Raw genomic sequence first — 25,041 nt, 5'->3', positions numbered from 1 at the left:
TGAGTTTGTGTATGCAGTGTGAGGTTAAATGTCTGGTGAGGAAGAACACTAAATTGCTACCTATGGTTCTTAAACCTAATGTTTAAGGTTTAAAGTAGCCTCTTAAATCTAAAATTTAAATGAAATTAAAATTAAGTCCTACTCCCAAATAGAGGGGAAAAAAGGGAATCTCTAGGTCAAGGAGACAGCAGAAAAGGAATTCTTTAATAAAGAAGTAAGATTAAACTATTTTACAGAGTTAATATTATCTGAATCTTATAATCATGCTTACCATGAGATTAAATAGAAGTCGCTCCTTATAAATCAATACAGGTATTCATGGCTGAATTTACTATTGGGACTCTAGTGTCAAGAGATATTCAGATCCTGGACACATGATTTCCCATGCTTTCCAGCAACACTATTCCTGTCTTTCCTCTCTTTTCTCTCTCTAGAGAAAGACCTAACCATTTTAGAACAAAAGACATCCTGTAAAACAAGAAAGTGCCTTCACATTTAATAGCATCCAGTAGAAATGATTGAATCTGATTTGGTAATCCATCCAATTCAAGGTTGTTTGAATGGCCCCACCACAGCAAGGGGGGAACAGCATGGGAGAATGATTAACTTAATCCTCCTGCCTTGTTTGTTTGATGCTGCCTCACTCCAGTGCGAGTCAATAAAACTTTGAGCACCGACACACACAACTTCCAGCACCCCCCGGCTGGGCCAGAATGGGGATTAGCAAAGCTGCCTTTCTCCTTCTGTTCTTTCTCAGCTCAGGTAAGAGTCCTTTGCCTTCTTCTTGCCTAGGTCAGACTGGGGCCAAACACTTACAAGCTCCATGTGGTGAAGGTAGGTCCCCAAATCCCTGCGTCACAACTTCCCGGGACGATGATGGATTTGGGGCTTGCTCGCCAGCAAGAGCTGCTGCTGAATGGAGGGAGGGCAGTGCTTGCTCCAGGGTTGTGTTCATTAGAGACACCAGAAAAGCAGCAGCCTTGGTGTCTGCATGGGCACCTAATGGCTCCCAGCAAACATTTCCCGTGGCCAGAGATGGGGGGACCCTTGGGAAGCTGCCTGTCAAAGGCTTGTACAAAGGCATGGCTCTCTCTGGTTTCAGCGGCCTTTTATCTTAGGTTTGGGGATTTTTTTCTATGTTACTGCCAGCTACTGTGATCCTTATTTTGATTGCTTTAAAATTTGTTAATGCTTGTGCAAAACAGAATACAAAGGAAGGGAAAGCTTGTTCTACACACTGCAGTTTCAGTCTTTTTCATAACCACAAGTAGGTTTTTCATTCCATGTGATAGGGAGACCAAATCTGATCAGCGTTAGTTTCTGCAATATTTTTGGTATGAAAAGATATTTTTGTGGAAGACGGTGCAAAAAAATTTTTAACCCATAAGAACTGAATAGGATTCTTTAGATATATTTGTATGGGTTTCATATATATGAGTATTATCTGTCCTAAAAACCTTAAAGTCCAATGAACTATGAGATTCAGACCACACATCTTCTTGCAGCTGTCTGTATAACCTCACAGTATGCTATGATTGCAGTAAAAAACACACTTATGAGTGTGCTAATGCATATATAAAGATGCAATAAAATAAACATTTTACATGTGTAGTTTTAAAACATAAAAATGAAGTTAGGAAAAGTATGGGTAGATTTTAGCTGGAAATATTAGAGACATGCCCCAGCATAAAAAAACCCCTGTTATTTAATGCTAAGAATTTTTATCCTAGTTTAAATTCTAGTTTTTAAGCATTGTTTTTGCAAATGAACAGCCTCAGTCAAATCAAATACCTTTCTCAATTAAGTAAGGATTTTATATGGAGGAGAAAAATATACTATTTGGGCTTTTATCTGAAATACTATACTTTTGTTTGCAAATCCTTTATCAAATGGTGGTAAATATTCGCATTTCTGAATAAGATAGTTATACATCTTTCTGCGACTGTAAAATACCATAGATATAGGGAAAATGGTAGCTAGAAAATTTACTGCATTTTTATTCCGATTGCATATTTTCCTTTCTTATTTCTTAAAGTATTATGCCATGCCACATAAATAGAACAGAAAAGGGGGAAAATATTTTTATGACCCAGGTTAATTATGACCCTGTCAATATTTCTAAAATAAAATGCTGTAATATTAATGACGATATTATTGCAAAATGTCAAAACAGAACAGAATTAAGTTTGCATGGAAGCTGTACCATAGTAGGAATTCTTTACTTGTTTTTCTTTTCCTTGTGGAGAGCATTGCAGCATCCCTATGACATTGTCTTAACCTAGTTTAATGTTTTCTCTCAAAACTCATTTCTTCTCAATGTTTTTGTTTTGAAATAACTAGTGGAATCTGTGATTCCTCTGCCTGCCACATGAAATTTCATTGTATTTTTTTTCACTTATTCTTTTCTTTTCCAGCAGCTATCCTTTTCTTCCATGCATACTGTTAAAGTAACTGTCAACCCTTAGGGATGAACTCTTCCCTAGTCTACATGCAGAAAAACCCCTGCAGGAACTTCTCTGCTTTTGCAATTGTATGAGAGGAAGCACAATTTGGCTTTTATCCCTGTTTTATCATCTTCAACTTGTAGATGCAAAATGATCTTCAAGAAAATACCCGATGGCAGGCTGAGCTACCTCTCAGGTTATTAAATACCAGGATGCATAAGAGCCTGCTTTACACTAAAGAGAGTTACTCAGGAAAGGCAGGAGCTATTGCCTTTCTCAGCTGGAAAGACACCACTGAACAACTCAGTGAAGCTCCCGGTCACAGGCCATGGGGCTGTGTGGGACAAGGAGGCTTTTTGTCCCTCCTGCTGGCATTGGGCCATGGCTGAGACAGAGAGGGGTCAGAGAAAGTGAAGAAGTTCCTCTCTGCAGCACGGCTGCTATTCCTGAGATGCCAGTCATGGTCTGGTTCATCCCCTGTCTGCCTTTTATTCAGCAATTGCATAAGGCCAGGCACAAAAACACAGAGCAGGACCGAGATGTCCTGCAATGACCAGGGGCCAGGGTGTCTGTTTGGGGTTGAAACCATACAGAACAGGTAGTTCCCAGAGCCAAATGTTCATCAGAAGAGTCATATGCTCCTCTGATAAAGAAACTGTAAAAATCACAGGACTTGTGCAACTCCATGACCCTGCAGCTAGAAGTCATGGAAGTCAGTGCTGTGCACTAATTCAGAGATTGCAGAGCTGTAACAGGAAAATACTAAATGAAAAAGTCCTTTACAAGGAGGACTGTTCTTGAACATTTTTTGAGTTTACCATTAAACATAGCTGTACTTTGTAGTATCCTCTGTGTTTGACACGCAGCTGTAGCCCAGAGGTTGTTAGGTGAATTTATTTACCAGTTTAGTGTTGTGTGTTAATTCATTGCAATGGAGGGCAACAACTGCTACCTTGATTATTAAGTAAATTCAGTACAGGGTTATTACGAAAATGGCAAACTGAACATCTGACAACCCCAGTGACTGAGGATGGTTTGTTTCATGCAAGCATAGGAGCCTTTGAGAAGAGGTGGCTGATAAATATGAAGTCATTCCATGTGGATAGAGGAACAGCAATGGACAAACATTATTTCACATCTTTCTTGAGTCCCATCGGTCCCCTTTCTCCAAAGTATGCATAGCCAGTATTTTCTTTCTGAAACACCTCACTGTTTTTCCTCCTTGGGTTGTCTTCTGTGCTCCCATCACTTTATACCGTAGGTTTGTGTTACTTGTTATGACTTTCAGTATGATACAAAGCACTGTCTAAGCCATTTCTCTGTCCTGCCTTACACTGGGTTTTCAGTGATGCTACCTTTTATCATACCAGGAAGGCATTTCAGATTTACCCATATTTTGTCACCATTAACCCAATTATTGCAGCAATTAAATGATCATGTTACATGACTAGGTGATAAGGAATTTAACATGAGGGTTTCAAATAAATCAAATTGTCATTCCCATTTTCACTCCTTTTTCTCTCTTTTCCCTTTAGTGCAAGGAGGCATCCTAGACCGCTATGTGAGAACAGAGGGAGCTTGGTTGCTGAACCCAATGAAGCAGGCTTATAGAGCAAATAGTGAAGAAGAATGTGCGGAGAAATGTGAAAATGAGGAAAAGTTTGCTTGCAGGTAATTTTTTACTGGTTCCCACATGCATCTTTCCTTGCAAGTGATGGAACAATATGCCTTTTTTATCAGCAGTCTGAACTTTCAAGTGTTTCCCTATGACTATGTGTGGGTTTGAGGTTTGCTGTAAAAACAAACAATGTGTAGAAACAGAATGCCTGGGACATATAGGTGAAGACAGAAGAAATAGAGAAATTAAGAAAGTTATGTTGAATTATTATTGAAAAAGTTTACAATATCTTGATGCACAGCTTGACACGCTGCAAACCAACTGAACATGGTTTTATCAAGACTCTTGCACTCCTGCAACAAGGAATCATAATTAATTTCTTGGGAATTTAGGACAGCAATAATGGCATTGCTTATGTTCATTGCATTGGCTATCTTGCGGATAAATCCATTATTCTGAATTTTACTAGAATTTGCACTTAGGTAATTTCTACTTACTCTGAGAAAGAGATGGCCACCTAAACCTCCATGATCCTAAACCCTACTTTCAGCCAAGCCCTCTCTCTGCACTTGCATTAACCAGGCTCAAGGGGCTAGAAAGCATGAAATGTGTTGATGAGTCTGTACCACTGTTCTTTGCTCAGGCTTCTGCCCCAGTGGAGCCTACTGCTCTGAGCCTAGGGCTTCTGGATCTCCTGCACCAACGCCTCAGAGCCCATTGAGCTCCAGCAGTATAGCAGCAAACTGGGGCAGTGAGGAGAGAGGTCCCTTACTGTGGTGGGAGGCAATCTGCACACATGGGGCAGAGGGGTTTTCTCTTCCAGTCTTCAGAAGATCTTGATCTACCACTTCTGCAGCACACCTTTTGGAACTCAGCAGAGTGATTGTCTGCAGTGTTGTTTCAAGTACTTGGTTCTACTTAATGCTTTTATTCAAGGCAGGGATACAGTGGTGCTGGCTTCTTAAATGTGTTTTGTAACTTTGTGTTTTAACTCAAAAGGGAAAATGGGACTTACTTTAAAAAGGTGTAACCCTGAAGGATTACAGGGGTTTGCTGAGAGTGTGAAGTACCACCAATTACCTTTGAGCCAGCTTCGCTCTGAAAACCACAAAGAGGGCAGAGCTTCAGTAGCATGTGGTTCAGGAGTGTAGGGAGGAAGGCAGAGAGGTCAAGTCTATATATTCAGATTATACATTTACAGTTTTCAGGGAATTAATGTTTCCTTTTGAGGCGTATTCAGACACTGTATCATTCCTTAGCCTCTGTCCTGGGGTCTAAGCCTACCATTACCTTTCACTGGAATAATATCAGTTATTAACATTAATTATGTGAGATCTATTACAATCAAGCTAGAACAGGTGCTATCTGGCAGGAAGGATCTGAGGAAAGAAAGGCAGAGCTCAAGACCAGGCCAGCACTGCAGCATCCTCACATTAACGCTTCAGACCAACCTGTTCGGATCAATACTTCAGACATGTTATCCCACCTTAGAGGTGGATTGGGCTGAGCTCCTTAGTTACTTCCCTACTTACAAATTTAACATTACTGACAGCTTAATTGGCTTAACTGGGGGCAGAAGCCCTGGTGTAGTTTTGGCCCAGGACAGGCAGCACTCTCCAGACCACTCATGGATATGGTTGCCAGCAATGAGTCCGGATGTGATCGTGCACCTTTAGGAAGAGGCTGTGTGAATTTACAAGCACAGGCCCACTGGGGCCATGCCACCTGGTCACAGGGCTGCAGAATATGCTTTGTCAGTATTTCCTTTCCTGGTGTGGATCTACCCACTGAATGCCATGCTGCTATTGCTCTTTTCCTAGTTCAGAAAAGCCAGCTGTAGGAATTGCTTAGCCTGTCAGAAGGTTTCCTTGGATGCTCTTGTAAAGGCTACACCATCTGCTTCAGTTTTGCAGCTTACAGTGTAGGCACTTGCTGAAAAGACAGAAGGCTGTGTCTTAAAAAGTGCTTGCACTGCTTCATGTACAAAGATGCAGAACAGTTACCACAAAATAATTTAAGGTCCTGGCCTGTGTTTTACCTGCTCCTTGCTAACTGCTGCATACTGTGGAATGTCCCACTCCTCGAATGACCACTAATATTTCTGAAATAAGATCAAGGTGCCTTGTGCATATATCCCCTTCAGCATGATCTCTTGAACGTCTAGCAGGTTATAAATCTTTTGTCCCTTGTTATAATTTGTTCTTGTTGCTCCATTTCAACCTAAGTTTGATATGAACGCTTAGAAGTGAAAATCACCACTGAAAATGTGAGCTCAGTTTCTCAGTCTTAAATATCACTGAACTGTAGTGCTTGATAAAATGACAACTGAATACTCAAAAATGTTTTCAGGAAAATAAGCATCTATCCAGCCATTGTTTCTTACATTGCTCTCTCCTTTTAATTTCAACAGGGCCTTCTTATTTACCAGTAAAGACCAACAGTGTTTAACATTGACTGAGAACACCAAAACAGCAATGATATTCAGAAGAGCAAATGCAGTTCTTTATGAAAAAAGAAGTATGTCTATGTCTTTTTTATATTATTGGACTGTGCTTCAGATAAAAAGGATCTATTTTTATAATATTTGTATATTGCTATATGATGTTTGTACTCTTCAGTTGGTGCCAATTGATGGCATTTTTATCCTATTCTTATTTTTATGGCATAATTAATTGACATGGTGAATTTTTGTATTCCCCTTTTGTACATATTTTATTTATTAATATTTTTGTAATAGATGAGGATTATTTGACAGAAATGGTCTCTAATTATTTCTGAAAATACAAAGTATGTCTCTGAGAAAGGGCAGCTATCCAATTTTTTATCCTGTTTCAAATATTATCACCTTATTGGTGATAATGGAAGGAAACAATTGGGTTTTAAGACTATTTTTGAACTACATTATCGAGCATGGAGCTCTTGCTATATACAGGAAAGAAGGAATGTGGTTTATTTTTTAATGTAACATAAATTTAATTGTCCTGTTCCCTGACTTTAGTAATATAGAAAAGAGAAAAGATCTCCTTAGGGATCATTCAGATAAAAGATAATGTGGTAAACTCTGAATAGAATTACTTCTGTTCTGTGTTAAATGACTTCATAAACACTGTCTTTGACCATTTGCTGAGTTTTAAGATTGAAAAAAATATTAATGCATTTGAAAATATTCAGAAATTGAAAACTATGTTATCTCAAGGCTTTGGTGTCCTTCAACAAAGAAAGGTGCATCAAAAGCTAAGATGAAGCAGGTTCTCAGCTGCTGAGAATCATGAAGTTGTTTTGATGGGCCAGTTTCCAAGCAAGAGGCAAGAATCATAATAACTTGACCGTAAATACCCATGAGCTCTGGAGAACTGCATCTTTACTTCTCTGTCGACCTGCCCTTATCCCTTCCTGTGGAATAGGACAATACTGTGTCTATAGCAGCTGCAAGGAGATTTTAGATAAGTTGAACTACTAGCTGGATTGCAGCTGAACATCCAAATGAGATTTTGTTCAGACATTGTTAGGATATTAGGAAGTCATTTTCCACAGAAAGGTGGGTAAGCACTGGGCCACATTTCCCAGAGAGGCCGTGGAGCGTTCCCCTTGCAGATACTGACTGTACACAGCTCTGAGCAGTCTCATCCACCTTTGAACCTGAATGTGCTCTTTCTGGGGCTATGGACCAAAGACCACTGAGGGTCCTTTTCAACCTGATGTTTTCTGAAGCCTATGTCAAGCTGCATTTTTTCTGTAGGTAATTTAATGTTTAGAACATTAGCTCTTTTATTATACACAGAAGGAGGTGGGAATTTCCATAAATCACATCTAAGTAATGCTAAAAATTCTTCTGCAGTTCCTATGTAGAAAGAAAACTGAGTGAATCAATTAGCAACTAACAAAGCTAAAAGACTGAATGAGTTATATGTAAATAATCGTATTGGTTTTGCTTATGGTGATCAGGACCTAGACTGTGATTTTGGTTTATTTTTGAGTCATCCCTTGGATTTCCTGAGGGTAGAACCTGGTCCTGCAATACTCATTGAGGTTTTGTTACATCTTTTGAGGCCATAGGCATGCGTTTTAGTTTCTTGAAATAACAGACCCACACCACTAAAAGTGTGAAAAACTGTTGTTTGACATAACCAAAATTTCCAAAAATTGCACCTCTACCTACAGAAACCAAAAGACAGACCTTGGTATCGTAAACATCAAAAACACAGCCTATTGTGTATGTGTCAGAAGGTTTCTGTGTTGTTCATCTTTTTATTTGCAGTAATTTTTTCAGTCAATGCAATTACTCAATGAGACCTAGTTGCTTTTTATCCTTGCATTCAAAGAAAAGGATGAAAATTAGTACAAAACAGACAGTTTCAGAAGTTATTTTTTCTATACTATGTGCTATAAAAGAGAAGGTTAATCTTCTCTGACTTATAGTAAAAGTAATAAGAATTAAAGTCGCATTTGGGAATTGTTACCTACATATCTGTTTGGAAATAGTTAATCCCAGGGACACGGGTTGAGTTTGGGGATCAAAGTTAGTCATTTGTCATCAGAAAGAAAAAGCCCTAAAGGTTATATAAACGGTCAAAAGTTTACACAAACAAAAAGAGTCAGCACTTGACTGATTCAATGTTCAGTAATTGAGGGGTTTAATGTTATTTTATTGCGAAATTGTTTGAGGGATCCAAATGGCTTCCAGCTAAAGTTTCTAGAGTAAACTCTATACATACACTGAAATAAAAGCATGCCTAAAGGTACATCTGTGAATTCAGGTCTAAACTATCAGCCCTCAGAAAAGCTGAACCATACTTTGGATTCAAGTACTTTGGATTCTCACTTTGGGCAAGACAGATCTGTGTAAAATGGCATTATTTCTCCAGGTTTCTCTTAATCTTCTGCTTGTATGTCAGCTTTGTTACAACTTTGGTGCTGAGAAAAACTATCAAAACTGCATCTCTACAAGTACTCGGTTTGGACACTACTTAAAGACACTGAGACAAACAAGCTCACAACCTAAAAGAGAGATTGCTTCTCTAGGGAAATGTTAAATGAGTTTCCTACTTAGTTTTCAAGACAGAGGACACGTTGCCTGACAGTGACTGTCCCTGAACTGCAGACACAGAAGCTCTGAGGGAATATGCCAAGATCTGAGTTCCTTCAGCTGTGCCTTGGAAGAGATGCCCCTTGCAAGCCATCTCTGCCCTTGCAGTCACAAGTTCTGTGCTGGGAAGGGTGATTGCCCAGGTCTGCTAGGAAATCTTAGGGGCTTCAGTGGGGTTATGGTTGCTCCCACCTCCTGGGAAAAAAAATTGCAACACTGAGCTTTCAGTTCTCCTTTAATTTAATTATTATTCATTTAAAACAATTTTATGTTTTAAGCTTACTAACCCCAGATTTCATCAGCATTAAAATTAAAATCCTTTGTCTTATACAGAGACAGGATTTAATCGCTAATTCATTCAGTCCTTATTTTTCTATTATTCATGGAAGTACTATTAAGTTCCAAAATATAAGAGTGCAAAGATATATATAATATACACATTCAACCAAATATCCATTTTATTTTGAACAGCAAAAAATCATTGTTTCATCATATCATAAATTAATTAAATCTCATTCATTACATGGTGAACTTTAATGAAAAAATGTCATCGGAATTTAAATGAACTTTAAAAAATGGCTTATTTAAACTGGTAAAATAGTCTGTGCATCTGTGAAACTGTCTTCTTGTCTTCAACTGAATTCAGGGACTGTCTTTAAAGATTTAAAGTATTACTGTGCATAACTATAATAATGTCATAGGAAGTAAGAAAAAGAGAATGTGTTTCTATTTTGCTATAGTATCTATGTAAATGTTAAAAGCATATTTTATTATTTAAATCTACCATGGTGTGTTCCCAAAATAACTAGATCGTGTTACACTTACTTGTCTGGAATTCTGGTGTGGAACTTTTTTTTCTTTCACATACATTTTTCAGTCCTAATTAAGTCAACTTAGACATCAGCTAAGTAGTAGGTTTTTACAGTGTGAACTGTCTAGCTTTGAGAACATAAGAAAGTCAAAATATGATCAAATATATTTAAGTGTGTTAGTATGAAAATGGATTTTGTACATGTTAGAATCCAATCAATATGTCATGATACTGATTAAGCACATATTTCAGTTTATCTTCTAGAATGCAAGGAGGGAAAAGGAGTGGATTACAGAGGAACAGAAGCCAGGACTCAGAAAGGTGTGAAGTGCCAGAAGTGGGCTGATAATGACCCACATAAACCAAAGTAAGTATCTGTTTATATGTTTTTCTGAAATTTTGTCAAGCCATACATATAGGCTAATTAGTCTTGTAAGCAACTTGTTTGGTGTTAAAAGTCTTCTAATAAATTATTTTTCTACACCTATCTAAAATAATATCATTCTCTAATCTCAGTTGTAATTCAGAGACCTCCAAGTGGTGCTCTCCAAGTGAGACTATGATTAATAGAGACATTGTAAGCCTTGGCAGCCCCATTTAAATTTTATGCTCTTTACATGAGCAAAGCACTAGACAGGGACACCTCTGGTTCTTCTGAAATCAGATTTTTTCAGTAATCTCACCAGAGCAAGAACTTCTCTTGGCCAAAGGTGTAACATGTGGCAGATGAGATAGATGTGCTTCATTTTATCAGTGAATCCACAATTAACAAGGCAGTATTTCTTGTATTTAATAAAAAATACCTGACTCGGTTTATTTAGTAACATTCTATTCAAAAGTTATAGCATTCAGGTTACAGAGGACTCTCACATTTCAGCAAGTATGTTCTCATTGCATCTCCCAGGGAACACATCCAGAGGAAAACAGTTCACTACAGGCTACACGGTACCTTGACTGAGCAATAACTGCTGGAAACCAATAACTAAAGTAAATGCAAGTATTAAAGGCATGACTGGCCTTAGAGGCACCATACTTCCTGAAGTCTATCGCTGCAGCACTTCTAATGTTTCAGCAATGGCACACAGTAACAGTTAGGAGCCCTCTAAAGACCAACATCTACAAAATGGTCCTCAGATAAAGATTTCATTCTTAGAGTCCTCGTCTGAACAGCTGGGACACTTCCCTTATTCTGTAATCCCATTTAATTCTGTTGCAGTTACACACCTGAAAAGTATCCCAATGCAGGACTGGAGGAAAACTACTGCAGAAATCCTGACGAGGATGAAAAGGGACCCTGGTGTTACACAACAGATCCTGATACCAGATTTGACTACTGTAACATCCCTGAGTGTGAAGGTCAGGATACACATACCGACTTCTTTTCTGTTTTTGCAAGATGTGTTCAAGAATGTGAAGTTATTCAGATACTTTTATTTTCAATTGAGCATTTGTTTCAAACTTGAATTTAGTTCAACATGAAACTTTCCAAAACATTTTCAACATCAGCAAGGAAGATATCAAAAGACCCTGAAAACAGCTGTACAAAGTCTTTTATTCTCCCTAGATAAAACATGACATATGGGTGTATTCACATATCTTAAACTTAGAATTGAACCAAATGACAGTTGCTAGTGCAAAACTCAATAAAATGTGACAGCAGCAAAGCACAGGTTTTAAATTATATCTTAATAGATTCAATTTAGCTCTTTTAAAACCTGTCGTCTATAATGTTGATTTGCGTTTTTTAATGGAATACTAGAAATGTTATCAACTAGTTAAAGTCATCTCACCAAGGAAAATAAGCTTTTGCTTTGCCAAAAAAATGACTGTACTTCAGCCTTGTGCTCTGATCAGGCTCTGGAGCTTCATGTGAGATGAAGTGTTTGGGAGTGTTTATGGAGCGGTTCATCAGAGGCTTTCTGTCTCTCTTGTCCTTATTCTGCCTTGTTCTTACAGTAGAGTGCATGCACTGCAGTGGAGAAAACTACCATGGAGTAGTTGCAACAACGGTGTCTGGGCTTGAGTGCCAGCGCTGGGACTCCCAGCAACCTCACTCTCATGGATACCTCCCGGAAAAGTAAGTCAGGTTCTGTGATGGTCTATTTCTCATCTGTGGTGGGCTGAAGACCACCCTGCACCAGACAGGATAATTGTTATTTTTCCGGTTCAGTTTTCCAGAGAAGGATCTGAAGAATAATTATTGTCGTAATCCCGATGGTGAACCTCGGCCCTGGTGTTTCACTACCAGTCCAACTAAACGCTGGGAATATTGTGACATTCCTCGCTGCAGTGAGTCTGACTTTTAGACTTCTTCCAGTCAGAATGGTTCAAGAATCTAGAACAAACAGAACAGATAAAGAAAAGTATAAAAGACAGCTGAATTTTATCTCAAAGAAAATAATTAATCATTTTGAAATGAATCTCTGATAGCTTTATTGAGGCTAGACATTTCTGTCATAGGCATTTCTAATGGTTTTGTCTGGAGCACGTCTCCCTTCCTTGATGTGTTTTTCTATGACCAGGCATTTCTGGTGTTTCTTCTGATGTTCCTCTTTTGATGCCAAGCAGTTTCACTCTTCCTGAAAATACTTTGGCTTTTGTTTCGCTCTTCCAAATCAATTCTCCACCTTTTCAGTTTCCTTTTCCCCTAAAGGCCTGTCCTTGCCATTATACTTTTCCTTGGGACTTCTCACCAGACCTCATCCTTGCTGTCTCTCACCAGTTAGAGTATGTCTATTTTACACCTGCAAGTGTATGTATCAGTGATGGGCCTGACACTTTCACCCCGGTTTTCTTCACAGTATTACCACTTGCTCACTTTCCAGCTCTGTTCTGATGAGGCTGTTAGCATTTCCATATGCAGACTTTTGTATCCTGTATTGTATCCTGGCTGCTGTAAAGGGGCACATGCAAATGCCTTTTTGGCAGCCTGACTGCTTGTGAAGAAGTTAAAATGGGAGAAAAAAAAGTTAAGAAAGATATCTTTAGATCTTTCTCTGCCTTTTGGACTTTTCAAATATTTTGACATTTAGAACTTACCTGCAAAGAAATCTAAAATGCCCACTTAATTATTAAGTTCAGAGTGGTTTGTTGGTTTAGTTTTTTACTATATCTAGAAGGCACTGTTTAATTTGAGTTCCTTTTTCTGTAACAGCAACACCCCCACCACCTCCTGCACCAGGGCGTCAGTGTCTCTCAGGAAGGGGAGAAGACTATCGAGGCACAATATCTGTTACTGAATCGGGAAATACCTGTCAGCACTGGAATTCTCAATCTCCCCACAGACACGCACGCACTCCTGAAAACTATCCCTGCCAGTAAGTGAAACCCCTCTCTTATTCAGTGTCCAGGAGGAATACCAAGTCTCAAAATTACTTCAGTTTTCTTCATCTATATTGCAAAGTTCTTCAGTTACACCAGCATTCATCACCTGCTGGATCTAATATTTTCCATTTTTTTGTACATTTTTTTAATTGACTTCTTTGTTCTTGAATACTGGTGTCTCCTCTTCTGACTTTCAAGCTCTGCTTGATTGAATTTTTCCATCCTCATTTCATCCTTTTACTGTACGGTTGCTCAGATGAAACCATGTGGAGTAAGAAAGGTACAATTATAATATTTGCTTGGGGCTAGATTCTTTCACCCTAGTTCTTTCTACTGTGCTGTTTTTGGCCTCAAAGTACTACAATCTCTTAATTCATCCATCAGTCAAGCGAGTGCCTGGTTTAGCACATCGGAAACACCAGTGAATTGCAATTTTTCATGTAATAGATGGCATCAATAAATGAGAGCCACAGTTACCTACCAGTAAATGCAACAGTAAACTAGGCAGCAACAGATTCTCCTTTTGTTCATAACCTTTAAGAGATTTCCATGAGAGACTTTTATCAGTCAAGTTTTCTGTTTTAGGAGCCTAGATGAAAACTACTGCAGAAATCCCGATGGTGAGCAGAGGCCATGGTGTTACACCACCAACACAACCGCCCGGTGGGAATATTGCAACATCCCCTCCTGTGACAGTACCAAGCCAGAGGCCCCCGGTAAGAACAGGAGACAACTGAAAGTGAAGGCTCATCATGCTTTATTTTGAAAAACCTTGTGTGACTCAGTTGCATTGCTGCTATAACTGTCAGCATTGCCATGTCTGGTTGAACTCCTGGGTCTGATGTGGAGCCCAGGCTGGTATATTCAGTCTGATGGCTAAGTGTAGAAGGTTTTAAGTCAGCTATCGACTCAGATCAGGAAATATTGCAGTAACAGATGTCTTTTCATTTTGCCAAGTGGTGGTTACCTCCACTTCTAAAATTTTAAATGCTCCATGGAAAAGTTAGTTAGCTTTACATGCCAGTTCCTTAAAAACTAAATCTGAAGCAAAACCTAAGATAATTTAAGAGCACTGAACCAAGACTCCATAGAAAACAAGGAGAAGGAAATTCTCCTTACACAAGGTAGTCTTGTTCCACACATATGTCCATGGCAAAGACACAGCCAGGCCGCTATCCTGAAAAAATTTTGATCCATATGTTAACTATTTGGCTTGTGAGCCGAAATAAATCTGCATGCATGACAGCAAAATTGGCGTACAAGTGCTTTCATAGCATATCATTAAATTTTTGCAAACATCCTTTGAAATCTTCCTTTTGATCTACTGTCTGAGAAGGATTCTGTTACAGAGAGCGTGCTGTGGTGGTCAATGAAACACTCTGGCTTGTTGTTTTCTGTTGTCTTTCTATGCTCAAGTATAAATGTCAAAGTATTAAGATGCAAGAGATTGGTTTCTGTTATTCACTACAGCTGTTGACGTGCCTGAGCAGGCTCAAGTTACTGAGGAGTGCTATCAGGGCAATGGGGTGACTTATCGTGGTACAGCTTCTTTCACTCTCACGGGAAAGAAATGTCAAGCCTGGAGCTCAATGTCGCCTCACCGGCACAACAAAACAGCAGAGAACTTCCCAAATGGGTATGTGTATTTCCCATTTCCAGGTTTCATTGGGCAATGATCATTCGTGAACTTGTTTTGATTTGCATCATCATTGCACAACGGTGATTATAAAGCTGGGAAGGGAGTGTACTTGATAAAAATTATCCCTTCCTTTTCTTCCTTTTTTATCATGGAAATGTTTTTTATCAACCTAATCTTGAAAGAAACCACAGTTGTCACTATTATACTTTAGACTAATTAACTGTGTGTTTCTGCATTGCTTCTAAAGCAATTAATGGTTGACATAAATTTTCCCTTATGCTGAAATGAACCGTGTCTATACATTAATTTATTCATGAGTTTAATTCTTTGCTTCCTAGTCTGCAAGTCATTAGAGCTTTGAGGAAGGGATAGGTTGTTTTCTTATTCCTAATATTTATCATTCATTTTTTGCAAAATGCAAAAAACTATTCCTTTTTAAAAGCTATTACTGCATTTGAAAAAGAAAATAAATAATATCTTTGCTATAAATGTAGGAATTTACTTCTCTGGATTTTAAAATTTTATTCTACTATAAGTGTTAGTCAGTGAATAACTATTTGGCGTATTTAAATATTCGCTATATGTATCCTGATTTCTTTCTGCTGCCAAAATGATTTCAAGTGGCCATGACAGAATGCACATAATAAAAGATATATGACTCCATAGCAGATCTGCCTTCTAAAATGTTCTTTTGAGTTCTCCCCAGAGCAGTGGCATGGATAGGAATATAATATGTTTGCATTTGTAGGGGCCTGAGCCAAAATTACTGCAGAAACCCAGACGCCGACAGCCGTCCATGGTGCTACACCACCGACCCCAGTGTGAGGTGGGAGTATTGTGCCCTGAAGAAGTGTGATGGCCAAGGGCTACAGACTGTACCTCAGCCTCCTCAGACAACACTGGAAACAAGCCCTGGTGAGAATACTTTCAGCTTCCCCAGAAATGCTCATAACCAGGAAGCTGGTTTTTATGGAAGCATCTTCAAGAATTTAATGAGCATGAAATACAGGAAACTCTAAATGAATACAGAATTTAATATAGTATTGTATCCACTCTCTTCATTTTATAGTGGGGTTTCTGCATTAGATTTTAGACTAATATCACATCTTCTACCTGCTACATCTGACAATTTTGGAAACTCGAGGAAGAGGATGGCTACCAGTCACCACACTACTGTGGGAGGGCAACTAGCAATGACAGAAAATGCAGCAGTGATGGCATTTTGCTGGCAACTGCTCCAAAAAGTCTCTTCCTGTGCCATGCATTGATATTTCCAGGGTTCCATTTCCCATCAGAGGACAGCTGGCTTTTCTTTGATTCAGTTCAGATGCAACTTTGTTATGCAGTAGATGGTTAGAGTACTGCAGCTTTCATGTTTGGGTTTTTTTTTTTTTTGCTATGACACGTTTCTCTGGTTAGAAGGTTAATAATTTTGACTGAGCACGTGTTACTGCTTGTTACCTACTGTAAAATGGGGCAATGGACAGATATCAGTGTCTGCAAGGGAAACACTTTATGTGAGTGTACGGTCATTGTATTCCTGATTTCTGGAGTTATGAAGGATCAACTGAATGTAGGCTTCTTTGATTTATGACTTTTGTGATCATAAATAAAACTCTTAAAATACAAGGAAATTAAAATGTCATCATTAGTCATCATTGACACTATGTTGCTCTTCTTTCCTTGTCTACATATTGTGTAGGACTTGCAAACTGTAGTAGTATTTCCTCAAATTTCTCTCTGCTTCACCAAGTACAAATGTGGCCCAATAGCTCACAGCTAACAACCATTTCCTTTTCTTCACTTTTCACAGACTGCATTAATGAAAATGGTGTAGACTACCGTGGCACAGTGGCAAAAACTGCAAGGGGCAGGACTTGTCAAGAGTGGAGTTCTCAGAGACCTCATAGCCACGACTATTTCACTCCCACAACTCATCCAAGAGCAGGCCTGGATAAAAATGTAAACAACTGTTCATTCAACACTTGTTGTCATTGAGCTTTGCCTGTCTTTTTCAGGGTCCCTCAGCAAGCATTTTGTGACAGGTCTTTGTTAATTAATTTCTCTTCCTCAGTCCAGTCTAAAAACCTGATTGTGATAATTCTTGCTGGCATGACCAATCTGTACTTCTGTGGGACACAGAGATGCCCAGAAGCTCTATTGAATGCTTCTGCAGGACAGCCAAGGGGCTTCAGATGGGTACTTTCTTCTCCCCACTACCAAGGACTAACCAGAGTTGGTCTGTGTGCAGCATCTCTGTCTCCTCTGACAGGAAGAACACCTGGGGTCTTAGGTTTCAGTAATACCAGGGACAGGTGAGATGGTGATGAATCCTATGTTCAGTGCAAGTCCCTTGAGATATAAAGCTGATGGATTGTAGCCCCCCTATCCTCTAGTAGTTCCCCCTCAGCCCTCCAGCTTCTGCCGCAGCCCGTTATTCAGGGATAGCCCTGAATGTACCTGACCATCCTGTAAGACAATCTCCCTTTCTAACCTTCATCTCCCTAGTCCTTACAAATGTACTCATCACCAGTTCTTTAGACTTGTAATATCCCATATACAGTATTTGCCTAATTTGTCACAAGCTTTGTATGTGATAAGAAGAGCTTGTTTGATGCTGCCAGCCTGAATACTTTTTTACCAGGTGGATGACTTTAGAACTTGCTTTAGTCAATTCTTTGATGGAATCACATACTCCGTATTGAATTCCAGCTCAGACTGGGGAAACTCCATCTAAAAAGCTGCCTGCCATAAATTCTTGGTTCTTGCATTTGTCAGGGGCTCTTGGTAGCATATATTTTCTCCTTTTTTCTAAGACCTGGGATATATTTCAGGATAGGGAAGGGAATTAGAAAAGATACCTGGTAGCACACAGTTGTGTGAGGTGTTCTCTGTGCGATCTCTGTGCTGAGCAGAGATCACTATGCGCAGGAAAAATCTAGAGAGCAATTCAGCTAACCAGCACCCACATGAGGGTGAACACTGCAGCCCTGCATCACCACGGAGACCACCAGGCTGTGCAAGAACAGCTTACACAATACTCACTTGTCCCCGAGTCATGCAGCCAGAGTGGATGTGAAAAGACCTCAGGACTGATCCTACTGCTCCTATTAACTGCAGTGAAAGCAGGAGAAGATCTTTTCTGTGCTTTAGAAAGCTTCATCCAAGGTCAAGGTCTCCTACTTTTTGAGACCTTAGAGATCCAAGGTTGCCCTAGAGAAGCTTGCTGTCTGAAGACAGTTGAAGAAGTCTGATTTTTATTATCCTTTTCTAAACTCACTGACCAAATGGAAAAATGAAACAAATTTTGACAAAAGGATTTGGAAATCACTTGTAAAGAAGGAAATTTAAAAAATATTTCCCAAATTTAATTTTATTTTATTTGGAAACTTTAATTGGTTGGCTTTTTATTTCCTGGTTAATAGCTGGTGTCTTTATTCTTTGTTACAGTATTGCAGGAATCCTGATGGAGATGTGAATGGACCTTGGTGCTACACAACAGACCCGAGAAAAGCCTGGGAGTACTGTGACATTCCCAAGTGCCGTAATTATTCCTTTAAAGACTAGTGTCTCCCTTTCCCTTAAAGACTAGTGGCTCCCTTTCCTGTACCTTTTTATAACAACTGGAGAATAATTGGTGATTAGTCTGGAAGACTGATCTACGTGCAATAGCTTTAGATTAGAAATTAAGGCTCTTGGGAAGTGATGTTCAAGGTCTCTGTCTGAAGTCTTAAAATTGATCTTCCTTGAAAGCCCCAAGATAGGGAGCCCACTAAAGCTCATGGGGTTTTGCCATGTGTTTCAAAATGGGCCGTTCCAGCAGAAATTTTCCCTGCTCTTGCCTAATCTCCTGGCATAACTCTGTGTGTGGCCTTGCTGAACAAGGCATGCTCTTATCCATGCAAAATTTTTGCACTCCCTGCTCATGTGTCTCTGGTTCTGCTCTGGATGATAACCAGATTGTCCCTCCTCTGATATTGTACCATATCTGATGTCTGCAAAGTGCATCTGACCCTAAATATTCAACAAGATGCCCTTTGTCTTTGTTAGTTGTAATCAAGCCATACTCTGAATGAGGTGGTGCAACAAAGTATACAATGATAAAATTTTATAACATTTTGGTTTCCAGTCCTTTTATGTCCATCAACAACAAAAACTATGCTAAGGAAGAGAGGTAGCTCTCAAGAGAAGGGTGACTTTCTTGCTGCTTTATCCTCTAATAGGTGAGCAGAAGAAAATGTGCTCAGATCAAAACCCAAAAATGGAGCAAACAAAAAAAATAAAGTTTTTCTATACGCACTGTAGCTGTGAAAGTAGTACTGTAGTGAACGTGTTGGGCTGGGACTCTTAAGCAAAAAAATTACATTTTCACATGACTATTGTATTCAATTTTGATGATCCATTTCTTCTTTAAATTAATACTGGTTTTTTGTTGAGATGTTAATCTAAAGAACAGAGGAAATGTGGCTTTTGCCTTTAATTACATTAGTTAGCTCTTTTTGTTGACAAAATTCTAAATTCTGTGTTGATAAGAGTCAGTTTACCAAGGCGAAGTAAGAACTACCTTTTTTAATAACTCAGAGACATCTGAAGTGCCAAATGATCCTGAGATAAAAGTTAACAAAATTTTGTTCTTAGAAACAGTGATAGAATTTCACCTGCTGTACCACCAAGATTAGTTTAAAACATCTGCCAGTGCAGCTTCTGCACTGCTGATGTCCATAAGAGTCCATTTAAGAATGTTGAGAGAATTTATTTCTTCTTTCTCTCTCTTTTCTTCTCCTTCCCCTTCTGTTTTTGTTTTATTTTGGTTTGGGTTTCTTTTTTTCTATCTGACTGTAGAGCTACTCATGTAATTCGTTGGCCACTGAGACCTGTATGTGAAAAAAAAATTACTAGGCATTTTAAGGTGTTCCAGATGAAGGTAACCTAACAAAATATACTTGATGTATGGTATCGAATTACTTGAAGAGAGTCAGAAGCTGAAGTGACAAATGCAACAGGTTCACCTGCGAGTTTAGTGAGTTCATAGTGAATGTAAATCAAACTGCTAAAGTTCCTTAAAGTGATTTTTTTTTTTCTTATTCTGAAGCTCCTCCTCAGTATGAATGTGGAAAATCCAAGTTCAGACCAAAATTGTGTGCTCAAAGGATTGTTGCAGGGTGTATTTCACATCCACACTCCTGGCCCTGGCAGATCAGTCTCCGTACCAGGTATGGTTATTCCCCATTACATTAGACTCTACATGCAAGGAAACATTGCCTCTCATAGGATGTTACAGTATGTGGTTTAAGCATTCTAAACTTGATTTTAATTTTAAAATAGCTCAAGGCTAAGCATTGTATGTGCTATTCTTAAAGAAGGTCATTTAGACAACCAAGAACTCTCTAATTTGTGACACACAATGAGAAGATCAATAAAATTGTTAATTTCAAAAACATTTTCAGTAGAAGGCAGAATGACTTTAAATCTCTCACTGTATTCTACAATAGAATCAGATTCCAATGAATAAAAGCAACAGTATGGCTAGTACACCCCTTGATCAGTGCTTCCATGTAAGTATTTGATTCTACTGGCAAAATTATTAATAAAACTAGGAATCAAGACCAGTTGTAGAGCTTTATGGCTGTGATTAGAGCTAGAAAAATCAGAATCTCTAAAAAAGTGAACCTCACTGCACATGGGGTTTTCCAGTAATAGAAATGCTGACTAAAAACGAAGATCTAGGTGTTTTCATGTAAGGCCTCATAAAAATGTCCGCAGAACCCTACTGTCATTTTAAGAAACATTATACAAGGAAAGCAAAACATTTCTTAATGAAATTGTGGAAATAATATCTTTAGTTTTTAAAGGCACACATGTTAGAAATATTACCCAATAAATACAGTGGGATTAACTTCCCCATCTTAAACCACTGCCCTTTTCATGCCTTTTTGCTCTATTACAGTTTTGGCTTGCATTTCTGTGGAGGAACTCTTATAGATCCTCAATGGGTTCTTACTGCCGCCCACTGCTTAGAAAAGTAAGTATCTGTTACAGTCTGCACCACCAACTTCTTACACTAGATAGAAAATCACAGGAGAAACAAAAGACACCCAATAACCAACCCGAGCTGGTTGCAAACAGCTGAGAATTGAGCCAAGTCTATTTGTCATTCATTAAAGCTGAGTTTTGACTGCAAAACAGAGTGACAGTGATAACTTCTGCCAATTTGATTTCATGTGCCATTGTAAGGGATTAAGTTCACTCCAAAGCTGGCTATCTGGCTTTGCTAGAACAAGGTGCCCAATAATATTGTAGGTGGTCTATGTCCTGGTTGTGTATTCATCAGCTCACCATGTGCAATCATTTCCAATAGGTCCTCACGACCAGCTGCATATAAAGTATACCTTGGATTACACAAAGAAGTAGCAACAGAGCCATCAGTACAAATCCGTGATGTAGAGAAGTTGTTCAAGGAGCCACGCAGAGCAGATATTGCTCTGCTCAAATTGAGGAGGTACCCTTTCACCTGAAGCATTCCTTCGTTCTGGTGGGACAAAATGACTAAAAAGTGTTTGCTGGTGTTGTAGAAATGAGTGTTTCTGCACACTCTTTGTTCAGTTAGTGATTTGAGACCCTCTTTTTCTTCCTTTTCTGCAAAAGCTCCAGGATTTCAGAAAGGGAAAGGCTGCCTTGGGAGGAGAGGAGTGCTAGGGACAGTTACCCAGGCTGGAAATGCACTGGGTGTCAGCTCCTGGAAGGTGAGGCAGTGGCAGCAGAATAGGAGGAAGTAATGCCTAGAGGAGCTTTCAGTCTGTGTTTCTACATGCTTCTACCTTGATAAGGTAATGATGGAAATCTGCAGTATTAGCATGATGTCACTCCATGCTGTTTCCATGCTTTGGTGTGGAGATTTCTTCTTCCAGCAGGTCTGGCCAGTGGGCAGGCAAAGAGTTTGATGTAATACTCAGTATGGCCCTTCTTGCATCTGTTCTCATTCATCAGAAATGCTCTCAGTGGAACTGTGCAATCAAAAGGAATTTGTCCATGCAGCTGCAAGCAGATGTGAATGTGTGGTGCTTGGGCTTCCACTGCTGTGGCTGCAGTGCACATCCAAAACACATGCAGGGTCAGCATAAAAATGTGGCCTTGTAAGTGAGCTTTAGCTGCACCCAAAGGCAAGTCAGATGGTTCTGCTGTGTGCTAAGTGTCCCGACAGAAAGTGATTTATAATCAGACTGGATGCAGACAGAGCAAGCTAACATCCAGGTGTTAAATGCCGCTGATTCATACCCTTTGTAGTAGTTTTTGGCTATGCATTAGCCTAAGTCAAAGCATTCTCCTGGCTTAATGTTGTTTCTTTTTATGTCATTCTCCATTTCAGGCTTTTCCCTTTTGTGTATCACTTTCTGAGGGTTTAGAGCCTAAAAGCAATTTTGCACATCAGAAAAAAACCTTAACTGAAACTAAGGATTTAAATGATAAGAGGCTGAATAAGTGTAAGGTCTGTTTAGAATCCTGAAGGTACTATTAAATATAATTGTGCTAATGCTTGTTCCTGTTTGTTCATTTCAGACCAGCAGTCATTAATAATCATGTAATCCCAGTTTGTTTACCAAAAGAAAACTCTGTGTTAGGAGGAAGAGAGGAGTGCTATGTGACGGGATGGGGGGATACAAAAGGTGAGACAGCATTAACCCATTTAAAAGCTCCATGTTTGGAGACTGGTATATACTTGTACTCAAAGTAGAGTCTCTTTGTGCCCCACACAAGCTACTGATGAAAAACTTATTTCATCAAAATTCATCAGGTGCTGCCAGTCTTTCCACTATCTCTCTCTGACAAGGATTCTGCTAAATCATTCAATGCCATGTAAACTGAAACCTTCTAAATAGATGCTACAAGAGGACAAGCAGAGCTAAGTAGTCACTTCTCTCTCAGTCCATATGCTTTTCCCTAAAGTGGGCTTTTGCCCAGTTGGATGGAAAGTTTTTCTAGATTTAGCTGATTTCCCAATCACATAAATGTGAGTTTGCTCATTCTCTTGAATGATTCTTTCTCCCAACCAGCCTGGTTCACATCTCACACAAACAAAATCCTCATTTTCAAACCTCCCACTCTGTCTCTGTGGAGAGGTGCATCGGTACCTTCTCTGCCTCCTTGCCCATCATGTCATTTTCAACTGTTTACTTTCTACCTAATTTCTTCCACAGAAAACTCAGATACAGAGAAATAAAATGGCTTGGGAATGACTCCCACAAGTATCCGTGGGTACTGGATCCACATGGATCTACTGTGAGAGCAGGAAGGTCAATGGTGGGTGGTGTAGGGTGATAATAAATACCATAATATTGATAATGCTTACTGATTTTGGTATATCTTTATATTGTGCCTGTGAAGTGTATGCACAGTGCACACTACACTGATTTTACTGCTTATCTATATCCTGACATTTGTGTTTTGTGAATATGGTAATTACCTTTGTCATTCTTTTTTGGTTTCATTTTTATTTGCAAAGGTACTCGTGGTGATGGCTACTTAAAAGAAACTGGCTTTCCTGTAATTGAGAATAAAATATGCAACCGCCCTGAATTTTTGAATGGTAGAGTCAACAATCATGAACTCTGTGCTGGGAATATTCATGGTGGCACAGATACCTGCCAGGTAAGAAAGTCTGTGAGCATGAAAGTTGGTTGTAAGCACATTCAAATCAAATAAGGCATTGCTTTTTGGTCTTTAGAGGCCCAGAATTATCCTCAGGATGTTACCACACCATGTGGTATCTGAGCTGAAAAATGCCCATATATTCTGCTCTTTTCTTGCTCCCTTGGCTGCTGCTGGGAAGTGGGACAGTTTTTCAGATAAGCCTGAACTACAGAGCACATGGTAACACACAGGTGCACAAGTCAGGTGTATGGAAGCCAACTTAGAATGACAAAAGGTCTGATTTTTTTTCCCCAGGCCCCTTTTCTTGCCTCAGCCAGACTATCTCAAGTGTCCAAGGTAGCTCAGTTAACAACATCTCAGTTAGCAGTCAAGGAAGGATGCAGTAGAGCCTGCCATGCAGGCAAAATGAGGGCCAAAGGAACTATGAATTTCCAGGTATCAATGCCACTGGATCATCTAGTAACAATAGGAACCCAAGAGGATCTCAGAAAAGAGACTGAGTGAGGAAGCACAGTTTAAGTTAATAAGGGCAATCAGATTCTTTCTCAATAAATCCACTTACTTCAAAAATAAATGTAATGCCTGGGTGACATGAAAAAGTGACTTTACAAAAGTGTTCAACAACATGGATAGAGAACTCTTACCTTACTAGAATTCCAGTGTTTCCTCATAACTTCTGTGTCCTTCGCATGTAGGAGGTACTTCTGTTTCTGTGCCTCCTGTGAGAAGGCCACATGGGTCTGTCCAAGAAGGAATCATCCTGTTCTTTCTCTGTTTAGGGGGACAGTGGAGGACCTCTAGTCTGTCTGGACCAAGGTAAATTTGTCCAGCATGGAGTCACCTCTTGGGGCCTTGGCTGTGCCCAACCCATGAAACCTGGTGTTTATGTTCGAGTCTCCAACTATATTCCTTGGATTAAAACTGTGATGGAAAGCAACTGATCCTGGGTATGGACTGCCCTCTCCTGGAAAGCAGAATGCACATCAGAAGTACAAGATTCCAAGTGCAATATTAAAGCTACAATCATTCATAAGAAAGCAAAATAAATATGATCATCCATTTTAAATTGCTATAAATCAATAGTCATTACCAAGAAGCCCAACTGACCATCTGTTACCCTCTTTCTATATGTTCTGTGGTTTTCTATGTCTGACAGTAGACCTACCCAGCTCTGAAATACATGTCAAAAATCCCAACCTTAACTGTAACTGGACACCTGCATTTTAATCTTATATTAGATTCTACAATGACATTTTCTTCTAAGGTCATCATTTGCAAGATGTCATGCTTCCAACATATGAAGAAATGAGAACACTTTTCATTTTCTATGAGTTTTCTGAACCTCTTACCAATTTGATGCTACAAACCAAAGAAGAATCTCACAGTGCATGTCTTATATGCCTGTAAAGTTTTATTAGATATATCTGATAGCATTAAACACATGGGATGGGGAAAAAAAAGAAGGAAACA

At 39.2% G+C, this 25,041-nt stretch overlaps 1 protein-coding gene across 3 annotated transcripts; it reads left to right on the top strand.

Annotated features, from left to right (window-relative positions):
• Positions 1-654: 654 nt before the first annotated feature.
• On the top strand, positions 655-25,041 carry LOC104690418 (plasminogen). Of its 3 annotated transcripts, none has more exons than XM_010401242.4 (19): positions 655-762; positions 3,980-4,115; positions 6,473-6,579; positions 10,212-10,326; positions 11,176-11,315; positions 11,919-12,036; positions 12,130-12,248; positions 13,114-13,276; positions 13,869-13,999; positions 14,754-14,919; positions 15,671-15,837; positions 16,736-16,884; positions 18,373-18,466; positions 20,015-20,135; positions 20,870-20,944; positions 21,281-21,421; positions 22,480-22,586; positions 23,423-23,568; positions 24,351-25,041. In XM_010401242.4, the coding sequence occupies exons 1-19, from the start codon at positions 714-716 to the stop codon at positions 24,510-24,512; spliced, it is 2,406 nt and encodes an 801-aa protein (XP_010399544.1). In that variant the 5' UTR covers positions 655-713; the 3' UTR covers positions 24,513-25,041. The 3 variants fall into 3 exon arrangements, with proteins under 3 accessions (XP_010399544.1, XP_010399536.1, XP_019145818.1); XM_010401234.4 differs by having other exon boundaries at positions 11,916-12,036; XM_019290273.1 differs by lacking the exons at positions 23,423-23,568; positions 24,351-25,041 and adding an exon at positions 22,715-22,943 and having other exon boundaries at positions 11,916-12,036.

This window comes from Corvus cornix, chromosome 3, assembly GCF_000738735.6.
Source record: "Corvus cornix cornix isolate S_Up_H32 chromosome 3, ASM73873v5, whole genome shotgun sequence".
In the NCBI taxonomy this organism is placed as follows: Eukaryota; Metazoa; Chordata; class Aves; order Passeriformes; family Corvidae; genus Corvus; species Corvus cornix.
This window is presented reverse-complemented; position numbering and strand designations above follow the sequence as displayed.